We start from the raw sequence: 12,239 nt of genomic DNA, 5'->3' as shown, positions 1-12,239 counted from the left end.
AGTAAAGAATCTTGAGAATGTAAATGCCAAAGGATCAAATCGATGATCTCAAGACAGCCGAACTCACTTATAACAAGCCCTGATTTTATGAGAACCTGGATTTAGCGAGGAAATCAGAAATACTTGGTTGATACAATATTAAGCCTATGGAAGCATAACTCACTTTTAATCAGCAAACCCCACTTAAAGTGAGCAATATTTTTGTGACTCATAAAATTTCTATTGACTTCCCCCCAGCTCAACCTATCCTTTTTGGTTAAGTTTTCTTGGTAAATAAGTCAATGATAAATCATAAATCCTGAGAACAAGCGATGACAGCACTTTTTTCAATTTGTGGAGTAAGGAAACATTTGAAAATTATATATGTGTATATCCCTCAAAAACAATGACATATGAAAGAGACATTGAGGCAGTTCAAAGCAAAGTAACAAACCAATTTGGTTCTGCACAGTGAGAAAAGGAAGAAGAAAAAAGCAACTATGATGATTTTTTTATATTTTTTACAAACTCTCTTCTTATGAGAACTCGGTTATAATAAGGAAATACCAAGGTCCCTTTGCGCTTGTTATAAGAAAGGTCGACTACATTAAACCTAAAATACATCATAATACCATTTATTAACGTGCACTTTAATCTGTATGAGGTAATATTGCAAAACCACTCAACACAGATGCTCAGCAACATTTTACTGGATTGTATGTCATGTGTTTAAAAGTTCTTGTCAGTCTGCGGGTCAAAACAGATTAAAAACGCTGGTATAGAGGATGGTGCTACTCTCTCTAGCTCTTCCTTGTAACCTTTTCTTGATGCCTGATTTGTTTTGCACTGAATAGATTTTACTGTTGCTAGGAGGCAGTTTGTTAGTCAGAGCAGTTGAAGCACAGTCATTTTTCTCAGCAAGAAAATGCTCAAAATGATTTTCCAAAAGTTTGATTTATTTTGTTTTATAAAATATTAAACCATGTATGCACCTAAATGGACTAAAAAAAATGGACAAATCAATTTTATATTGTAGTTAATGAATATAAGAGAAATTGGTGGTGTAAGAAAAATTTTCGTGCATGAGTTCTCAGGTTATTAACTCATTTTGAACCAAGTTCTTGAGGGTTAAAAATGTAAAAAGTGTGAATGAAAATGACTTTAAATAATAAAAAAAAGTAATGCTGTTAAAAGATACAACAAATCAGTTCATCATGAAATTTTAATGCACTGCACATTACTTTACAAAATAAGGTGTCATTTTGTCTCTTCATATTTTTCTTTTCATCAGTTTTAATGTTCCAGAATATCCTTACAGTCAGGTCACAATCACTTAACCCGCACAGAAATAGGATTAGGTCACCTACAGATGTCGCATATATTTCATGAAGAGTTGGAACTCTGTCACCTTCCTATATCTTCTGTACTCATTGGAATCTCATAGTCTCCTCCCATGGCACAAGAAAGCATGCTCCGTATGTTTCTGTCTTCCTCATTCACTCCAAACACATATCCGTTTGCCCTATCTGCAGCACGCACCACTTTTTTTAGGCTATCTTTGTTCTGAAAAAGAGATCAAATTAAGTGAGAGTCACTAACAACTAATTATATTTTTACCAAAAGTTAAGGGTCTTTCAAAGGTTTGAGACAAAAATTTCTAGTTTTTTTAAGTTGATTGTCCAAGCAATTAACTAAAAAAATTAAGATTCACTAACCAGTGTTAGAAATCCTTCAAAAAAAAAAAAAAAAAACTGGTCCTACGGACCATTAAGCATGAAGATACACTATACGACCAAAAGTATTGGGACATTTACAAAAATTCACATTTTTAAGGATTTCTCAAGAAAAAAGACCAATTGCTTTGTAACTTTTGTCACATAACAGGTATACTCCAGCTGTTAATTTCCAATAAAAATTATATCACCCTTGCATTTCGGGAGTCAGTAACAAATTGAGAAAAACAAAAATGTTTTTCGGTCAGCATTCATCGTAAATAGCTCAGAATAAGCTGTAAATTTTCGAAATTAGTTAGCTTACTATATACAATCATTTTTCATACTTTTGAGAAGGTATCACTGATTTCACGAAAATATAAGCATTTCTTTCAAAAGTACAAGTTTTATTTGAAGATTTTTGGCTCATAACATGCCAAGTGTTTCTTCAAAGCTTATGAAACTTTCAGAAAACTTGACAGCATACAAGAGAAGCATAATACTAAAATTTGAAATAAAAATGTTGAAAATTTGATAAAATTTGGACATTTAAAGCAATTAACCTATCACTGCGCATGCACGAAAGATAGCAATTCATAACTTTCATCATCTAATACCCAACTAGATTCCTCAACTCATAAAAAAAATTCCAGTTCAATATCTTAAAAATTCAGAAAGTTATCAGCAAACGAATGAGCCGAATTTGAATAACTCTTGGATAGGCTACGAATCGCAAGAGAGCGTTCGCAAATAAGCTGTTTTTATCATAAATCACACAGAAGGATTGCAAGCAAATGTAACTTGTAAACAACAACTCAGGGTTCATCGATTACCCAAGAATTATTGAAATTCGGCTCATTATACCGCTGATAACTCTCTGAGTTTTAAAATATTGAACTGGAATTTTTTTATGAGTTGAAGTTTTTTGGGTATTAAATAATGAAAGTTATAAATTGCTACCTTTTGCGCATGCGGAGTGTTAAACTAATTGCTTCAAATGTCCATATTTTATCAAATTGTCATCATTTCAGTATTATGCTTCTCTTGTATGCTGTTTTCTGAAAGTTTCGTAAGCTTTGACGAAAATCTTGGCGTGTTATGAGCCAAAAACCTTCAAATAAAACTTGTACTTTTGAAAGAAATGCTTATATTTTCATGAAATCAGTGATACGTTCTCAAAAGTATGAAAAATGATTGTATATAGTAAGCTAACTAATTTCGAAAATTTGCAGCTTATTCTGAGCTATTTACTATGAATGCTGGCCAAAAAACATTTTTGTTTTTCTCAATTTGTTACTCTTTATTTCTTGAGAAATCCTTAAAAATGTGAATTTTTGAAAGTGTCCCAATACTTTTGGTCGTATAATGTATATTGGTCCGCAAACAAAATGACTGGTCCACTTAACACAAAATCTAATTTAACATCAAATTTGTTTACATTAATTTATAAATATTTTATGCACAGGGTTATTAAATACAGGGTTGGGAACCTTGGCGAAAAAATTTGAGAAGCATTTTAAAATTTTGTGAAGCAGCTCGGTAATTTGCATAAAATTCAATAAAATTAAAACCACTTATCCAAAATTGCTTTTGTGCATTGACAATCATTTTAAGCACTAGCATAGAAATAAAAAACAGCTTTGAACACTATGTCAAGCTTGAAAACACTCGGCCGGGAAATGCGGAGCAAAATAATATTTTTGCAAAGCAACTCTGCAAGATGTGGAGCAGTGGGAACCCTGATTTACATCTTTTTATTTTTCACAACATTTTCATGATGTGGCTAACTGGCCTAAACTTAAAATTCATATTAGAAAAATTTACCTAATTTAATAAAACAAAACTATTTTAATTAAATTTTTTTTTTTTTTTAAATATCGCTTCTCACATGAAATACTTGTTTGGTCCTGGAAGTTAATGATCACTTAATAAGTGAAATTTACAGGAAATCCAGTCAGCATGAAATTATTATAATAGTCCTGTGAATTACACACCAACAAGTTTCAACTGCAACAAGAAATTCCTTAATTGACTGTGATCGACACTGAACCCACAGACTACTGAATTCTATTTCGTGTGGTCCAAAGCGATTTTTACTGGTCTCAGACCAGTGGAGTACCAATGATTTCAAATGCTGATAAAATAACTCTTATTTCAATATGAAACAATAAATATGGGGAAAAAATACACTCCATAAACCAGGGATTCCCAAACTTTTCCAAATGTGGTACCCTTTGTACAACTGAAATTTTCTCACAGAAACACAATTATTTATCTCTATTAAATAATTATATTTATTTTTCAATATTATATATATATATCATTATGTATTTATAAATAAATGCAACTGTATACACGTATGTAGAGGTGCATAGTTAAACACCAGGTTTATGTATTTCAATGATTTTGTAGAAAAGACCAGAAATTATGTAGAAACAGGGTTTACACTTGATGCTTAATGAAAAAAAGTCTTTTTAAGGATCTTCTTAATGTAGAGAAAGAGCATTTTGTGTTGTTTTTATATTGAAGCGAAATATATGAAACTGAGTGAGACTTTGATGAGTAACCATTATATTTTTTTTTGTTTTATTAACAACAAAGATAGCTTGGACACTTTGTGGCACTCCTCACCTATCCTCATGGTTTCCACTTTGGGATCTTCTGCCATGAACATTCATTTAAAAAAATTGAATTAAAAAAAAATTTCAGATTAGAAAAATGTTAAATTTTTCTAATTTGAAAATTAGCATATAGTTTCTGAAAATAGTACGACGTTAAACACTTAGTTCTAAATTTGAATGACAAAAGAAGCTATCAAATTAAAAGGATTGTATTCATGAGATAATCTCTTTAACATACAGTGAAATCCTACTATAACAAATACCAATACATTGAAATATCTGTTTCAACACAATAAATTTTCAGTCCTGATTTAATTTAATGCCATTACAATGAAATTCCCATTATAGCAAACAAAATTTGCGATCCCTTGAAGTTCAGACTGCCATCTATGTTCAGTAAAAAAACACTTTTTCCCACAGGGGAAAAAATCACAAATCCGGTAAAAATTCAGTTTTTTCACGACAAAAATTATACAGTGAAACCTCCAAATAGCGGACAGTCAAAGGACTAGAAGTTTTGTCCGTTATTGGGAGGTGTCCGCTATTAGGAGGAACTACTTAATTTACCCTTTTCAAAGTGGGCTGTGGTTCCCTTTGTAGAACCTATCAAAATATAAAAATCGTTTTCATTGCGGATTGATTGACGAAGCATGTGCAGAACTATATTTCCAACATTAGTCAATGAGCAAAGAAGAAGCAACCATACGGCTCCTCATGGTCTGCCACCAAAAATCCCTCATAAATTATATGAGTTTCCTCATAAAATAATATCTCGTTCTGTAAAATATTGTTATCAGCTAGAATACGGGACTTTAGCCGTCCGGTAATGAAGTTCTCCGGGACGTGGGACAATTTTTGAAAAATGGGACTGTGCCTTGTAATCCGGGACACCTGGCTACCCTGGTTGTGGAGGATGAAAAGCTTTGTAAGGCAAGCAGTTACTAAGATATTCTGTGAAAAGAAAAAAAAAACCGGAAATGCTACGATCGCAAGGAAATTTTTTTGTGAAATAACTGTCCGCTATTCGGAGTGTCCGTTATTCAGAGTGAATTACATGGAATGGCCTATATTGAGGGACTGGGACTTGCAAAAATGTCTGTTAATTAGAGGTGTCCGTTATTCGGGAGTGTCCGTTAAGGGAGGTTACACTGTATTAATTTTTTGTCAATAAACCCAAATAATTTTTTTTAATGTCTAAATTATCTATAGGTCCTGATATATTTGTAAAGTAAAATCATAAAATACTCCCAATATGTTAAATATTTGAAATTGTATCCAATTCAAATCAAGTGCTTTGTTCATTTTTTTTTTTTTAATGAACAATTTTCTGCAGAATTTTAAGGGGCTGTGATTGAAGAGAGAAAAAAATTATAGCAAAATCCTTTTGGGATATTTTATAAGTCCATTGTTTTTGTTATTGTGTGCAAGCCAGGCTGGCAATTTGGGGTGCGCTGCTTCACTTTTCCAACTGTACCGTAATTTGTTGCGAAGTCCGACTTCTGCAGTACACACTTGCCATAAGGACCCATTTATAGGGTAGACAACCATTCACAACATAACAACACATTCACACAAAGAAAGGAGAAGGACAGGAGAGAGAAAGTACGCCCATACCCAAGCCAGAACTCGAACTCAGACTTACCTGTTGCAGTCGGACTTCTCTGACCTCTAGATAAGGCAGGCGGCTTATAAGTCCATTAGTTATATCTACTATATTTTTAACAGTCAAGTTTGGTGAGACTTCTGGCTTTAAAAACCCTGACCCTAATGGCCGTCATGGACAAATGCTTGAAAATATTGATCAGAAGGGGAAAAACAGACTTCTTGACATATTCAATCAATTTTGGATCAAGGGTAGACTGCCCACTGAATGGATGAGAAAGCCACCATCATCCCAATCAAAAAGCCTGGCAAAGAAGGCTTGTTCTCCAGAAGATTTTAGACCTATCGCACTGACGAACATGCCTTGCAAAATCATGGAGAAAATGATTCTAATAAGAGTACAGAGTGCTGGCTGGATAATAATAATCTACTGCCCAAAGAGTAATATGGCTTTAGAAGAGGTCACAGCACCACAGACCAAATTTTATATTTCTGTCAATCCATTAGGGATGCCCAGAATTTTAAATCCACTCACCACACTGGGGCACCTTTCCTGGACCTCACCAAGGCCTTCAATAGAGTCTGGAAAGATAAACTGATTAGCAAACTTCACGACTATTTCAAAATCTGTGGCAATGCTCTAACATGGATTGCAGACTTTCTATAACACAGATCTATCAAGATGAAGGTTAACAAGTCTCTCAGGACCATTTAGGCTTAGCCAAGTTGTTCCTCGGGGTTCAGTGCTTAGCCCTCCTCTTTTCTCGATGTTTATGTCTGGTATTGGCAAACTGAACTCTACCACACATAATGTGGGACTATTTGCAGATGATATTGTACTCTGGAGCTTAGGTAACAATATTAAAGATATTGAATCAAGAATTAATAATTCTCTTGCTGCTGTGTCCAGTTTTGCTAAGGAACACAAAATTAGTTTTAATCCTCGCAAATCAATTGCCACCTTCTTCACAACCAATAGCATTTATATAATTACCAACCACAACTAAAGCTGGAGGGACAGAATCTCACAAGAAGCACCCCAAACATCTGGGATTTATTCTTGATCAAGAGTGCACCAGCAACAAACATATTGAACAGATTGTTTCGAAAAGTAGAAAACGACTTAACATTCTTAAATATTTTGCGGGTAGCGACTGGGAAGCCGACGCAACAACCCTTAGAACAACATACATGGCTTTCATTCGACCTATTCTTGAGTATGGTTTCCCAATTTATTGCTGTGCTTCCAAAACCTTTCTTATGAAGTTAGAACTTGCTCAATTAAGTGCTGCCCGGATTATCACTGGCTTGAGACATAGTTGTCCTTCTAAAACTGTTCTTTATGAGGCTGATCTGCAGCCATTCTGTACTAGAAGACAAGCTGGTCTAGTTAAATACTACAATAAATTCTTTAGTTATGGTTCCGACAACAAGACCTCCATGTATCTTAACAGCTGGAGTAATCATCAAAGATTAAAGAGAAACAGACCTTTCAGTCTAGCCACCTCTCTACAGCTACCTAACTGTAAAGTTGAACCCAACTTGCTACAATGCTGCTTGAATCCTGAAGATGGTCTCCCCAGGGTTCACTTTCACTTCAACTTAAATTCTCTTGTTAAAAAGAAAGAACATCTTAAACAACTGGCCTTGGGAAACCTAGGCCACATTCCTAACAATGCCATCAAAATTTTTACTTACAGTAGTAAAATTGACAACCTTGCAGGTAGTGGCATATTTATATAGACTCCTCATGCCAATTTGACTCTTTCTCATCGTGATCCCCAGGGCCGATTTGGAAGTGTGGAGACCCCGGGGCAACAAAGGAGTGAAGGCCCCTAATCAGGGTTCAAAAATATCATTATATTTTCAAAAATATCCAATACTTTGTTGTATATCCGAATATTTTGATATATATGTATATATCTGACATTTTCGAACCAAGAAAGTTAGGATATTTTGTAAAAATTTTATTGTGGGGGCCTCTTTGTTGTGGAGGCCCTGGGGCAGTAGCCCCGCCTGCCCTCCCCTAAATCCGGCCCTGGTGATTCCGATCACTGCTCCGTCTTCAGAAGTGAATTGATAGCAATAGACCTTGCCTTGGACTAGAAGCTATTCTTTCTGAGAAGGATTATGGTGAATTATGGATCTTGTCCAACAGCCGTAGTTCTCTCCACCTTCTTAGTAATTTGTTGCTTGTTGGCAACAAGACCAGCAAATCCATCCTACTTAAGTTAAAGCTCATTTCTCTTAATCATGATGTTCATTCACAATGGATACTCTCTCATATGAACATCCACGGGAACGAAATGGCTGATAATAATCTTGCAAAGGAGGGTTGCAGGATTCCAACAACTCCATTCATCTACACTTACCTTTATGGAGTTATACTCCCGAGAAAAATAAAAAATCTTGGAGGAGTGGAAAACACCCCGCACCCATAGGTACAAGTGATCAAAACTGGGTTTGTCCTCTGGCCTCTTGTGTGACAGATGTACTCGAACTGCTCTGTCAAGACTTGCTAGTGTTCACATCAAGTGCCTCACTTTCAACGAGGGCAGGTAAATCAGGAAAGATCGAGGGAAGTCATCAGGCTTCTCCAGTTCACATTTTGGATTGCCTGGGACTCTTTAGGGAGGATCTCTTTAGCAATCCCCTTTTGGTCTTCGACTTTCTTACAGTCAACGGGATCGTGGATCTTGTCTGACTCCGTCAGACAGTGAGGATAAGCAACAACAACACTATTTTTTTCAAAAAAATCTTATTGTCATGAGACACTTTTCAAAGCTATCATTTTTATTTGAAATGAAATTACTCTCCTTTTTCTTTGTCTCAAGCTGAGCTTACACTGTGGAGTTTTTCTGGACAAAATGTGTTGATTCATTCGTATACAAAGAATATGGGTCATTCTGCATCTTTGTTGCTATAAGTAGAACATAGAATCAAAATGGTTTCTTTGTCATGTTGGTATGCATCTTAGTTAGTACCCATTTCTCTCTTTAAAAGGGAAGTTAAACTGGAAGTAGCAAACACTGAAACAAAACTTGTCTGTTCAAATACTTTAGACAATAAAATTGGGATCATAATTTCAAGCATGATGCTATCAGCAAATTCCTTCAACCTTGTAATCTAAGGCCAGTAAAAAGACCTAGAGTTCGTATCATTATAATGGACTTGTCACTATAAACAAAGTTATTATGACCAAATCAACTGTATTCACAATATACCTAGAATCAAATTTCTTTCATAAAAAGCTGTACATGTATTTTAGTTCATATTTCAATTTATGTCCCTACATTGAATCCACAGCATTTGGGAGCTTTATTATTTATGGCATTAAATATATGTAATTTCATTAGAGCATTAAAAAAAATTCTAACTGAAAAGTTAAGGAAAGAATTTATTTACCTTAATTGTCATTACATGGAAAGATACCATACTGTAGTTTTCAATGACGTCCTTGAGCGCAGCGTTTAGTTTTTTATATCGAGACAAGAATGGATCATCCTGAAAGATAAATTAGTGTCAATTGCACTTCTTGCCATCATAAGGCTATTTCAAGGAAAAGAGAAGACAGGTTCTTATTACATTTGCTGTAAATCATTAATGATTAAAAAATGTACTATTTAAAAAAAGTACATAAAATAAAATTTAATATTTTGATGCAACCAGAATTTAGATTTGTCTATTCACAAAACTATGACTGAATAAAATGAAAAGTAAGATGCCTCATTAAATAATTTTCGTTTTAAGTTAACAAAAGCATTTCAAGAACTGTCCAATTTGCAGTGCTTTAAGTTCAAAAAAGTAAGATCTCTAAAAAAGACAATCCACAAAACAAAGAGCATACTTAGACTCAAAGCTGAATGAAAATATTAATTCCTAAAAAATGCCATTTGTGGCATGCATTAGGTAAGAAATGTGATTCAGCAACTTGATTTATCAATATTTTTTTTTCTCAATTTTAGAAATTGTTGAAGATTGCTCTACAAGTCAAAAGAAATCTGACTTACAGGCTCCATTGCTGCTGAAAAGCATGAGAAATTTTGACTTAATTGCAGCATTATTTAAAATGGAAGATATTTCCAAACCTTTACTCTCTAAAGCATTCAACTAATGATTTAATGAAAACAGGGAGCTGAGGAGAAAAAAAAATAATGTGCTGAGTGAAAATCAAGAGAGGATATAAGAATTTCAGTGTTCTCTTCAAGAGAACATAAGCTATTGCTGAAAAATTCAACCTATCAAGCTACTAGGGTTTACCAAGAAAATTACAATGTAAGCAGCTCCAAAGATTACTTCAAAGTAGCAGTTAAGATTTCCAATATCAACAAAATAACAATGCAACAGAAAGAATTTTATACATCACGTGATGCAAGAGTGAACCCAAATACAAGGGAAAGATTGATCCAGGATCACTCTTAAGGGGGAGATACCGGCCTGAAAGGTCTTGGAGCTATTTTCCCAAATCATTATAAAATAATAACTTTGAGAAAGGAATTTCATTTTAATATTTTTTAATCTCTGAAACTTATCTCACCAAAATCAGTTTAAAATTTTAAGTTGCAAAAATTTAACATTACTTACATATGAAATGCCAAAATAGGGTCAGATGGGGTGGAATGGGTATAAAAATCGGTATTTTTGAAGTGATTATCAAACTATTCAAATCTGATATCTAACAATTAAAAAAAAACATAACTGAGTTTTTACATTTCAACAATACACTTCATATATCCATAGTTATTATTACTGAAGTAATTTAATTGTTTAATGAAAGAGCCATTATTTCAAAGTCTGTTTTTATACCCATTCCACCCTATGGGGGTGGGGTGAAATGGCTGGTAATATTTTTAATTAAATTTCAGAATGCAAACATGAATTTATTTGTTATATTTTCACAAAAAGACATTAGTATAAGGGTAAAAATCTATTGAACAATAGGGTCTGTAATTTCATTGCAATTAAAGGTATTTTGTCCATGATTGTTGAGGATTAGCTGACTTAGTTTTTGATGATCTGTTCTTCAATCTTCATTTTTGCATTATTGGGGAAGGTGAAAAATTTTCCATCAAAAACTTCTTAGGAATTTTTATGAAATAAGCACAAGTATCTAAAGATTCTAGAACTTGAACAATAAAATACTTTTTAAATTTCTTTGCAATGTATTTAACTAGCACTTAGTCTCCTGTAGATATTGTACTTGTACATAAGCTTAGTGGAATGGAAGTTAGATCAGACTGGTTTTCAATTTATTTAGTCAGCTCTGGCTTTGTCTAGTATTGCAGGGCATGACTTGTATTAGGTGATAGGCAAATGATGATGATTTCATTATCAATAATAGCATGCTTAACAGTTTCATATGTCAGATGGCTTGCATATCTTTTCAGATGCCCTGTGAATATAGGCGGATTTAGCACTGAGTTCCTGGGGGGGGGGGGGGGGGGGGCAGGATTTTTTTTTTTTTTTTTTTGAACAATATTAGTTGTAATCAAGACTGGATTTATAATATAAACTTAATATGGCCCAAGCTGTTTCAGCTTTTTGGTATGTTTTGTAGACCCGGACAACTTTTCTGTCGGTGGCAAAAAAGGCCAAAGTGCCCCTTCCCCCTCCACACTATGTTTTATACATATGGTTCATGATGGGAAATGGTGTCCCTTTTAAGTAGGGAATATACCTAATTTGATATACCAAGTAGAATATACCCAATTTTAGGGTGTCCAGGTGTTTCTCCCCCGTAGGAAGTTTTGTAAAATAGATATAAATTTCTGCATTTTGGAGCCTTTTGCAATTCGAACCATAAAGATCTCTGAACAAAAAAAATAGCAAAATACTCTTTTCCCAATTATAATAATACACAATACAAATCAGTGGCAGCAGTCCTCAGAGGGAAAAAGCGAGGAAGAAGATAAGATTATGTTTTGTTATTTGCTTACATCGGGCTGTTTAAATTCAATTAGTTTTTGGTCAAGCCTTTAACCCACCCACAAATACAACAATGAATTAAACACAAAATGATCAATACAGTAGGCGCCGCTTAATGTGATCACTTTGGGACAACTATAATTTGATAACAATAACCGACTGATAACAATAACCGAAAAGAATCCAGGATACACAAAATAATGATTTTTTTCCAATTAAGGTGCATTTATTTTGGCAACCTCAAATTAAAATCAGTGACTCAACTAAACGCACTTTCAAATTATAAATTATTAAATTAACAGAATAGAAATATCTGAATTATAAAAAGTTGAAGCTAAATTATGCAATTTTTAATCACATAGTAATAGGTGAAGTAAAATATGACTGTTTTCACTGACAT

The 12,239-nt window shown here is 33.9% G+C and overlaps 1 protein-coding gene across 1 annotated transcript in view; it reads right to left on the bottom strand.

Moving 5' to 3' along the window:
* Positions 1 to 1,194: 1,194 nt before the first annotated feature.
* The window catches only part of LOC129224590 (GPN-loop GTPase 2-like), a 28,802-nt gene continuing 17,757 nt past the window's right edge, over positions 1,195 to 12,239 (bottom strand). Inside the window, exons 5-6 of the mRNA XM_054859075.1 lie at positions 9,320 to 9,418; positions 1,195 to 1,542 (exon numbers count right to left, since the gene is read on the bottom strand). Of these exons, the coding sequence (XP_054715050.1) occupies positions 1,384 to 1,542; positions 9,320 to 9,418 (258 nt within the window). The 3' untranslated portion in view covers positions 1,195 to 1,383. The remainder of the gene's footprint in view (positions 1,543 to 9,319; positions 9,419 to 12,239) is intronic.

The sequence above is a fragment of the Uloborus diversus genome, chromosome 6 (genome assembly GCF_026930045.1).
Source record: "Uloborus diversus isolate 005 chromosome 6, Udiv.v.3.1, whole genome shotgun sequence".
NCBI classification, from domain to species: Eukaryota; Metazoa; Arthropoda; class Arachnida; order Araneae; family Uloboridae; genus Uloborus; species Uloborus diversus.
The sequence above is the reverse complement of the archived record's forward strand: the minus strand, read 5'-3'. Positions and strand labels throughout refer to the sequence as shown.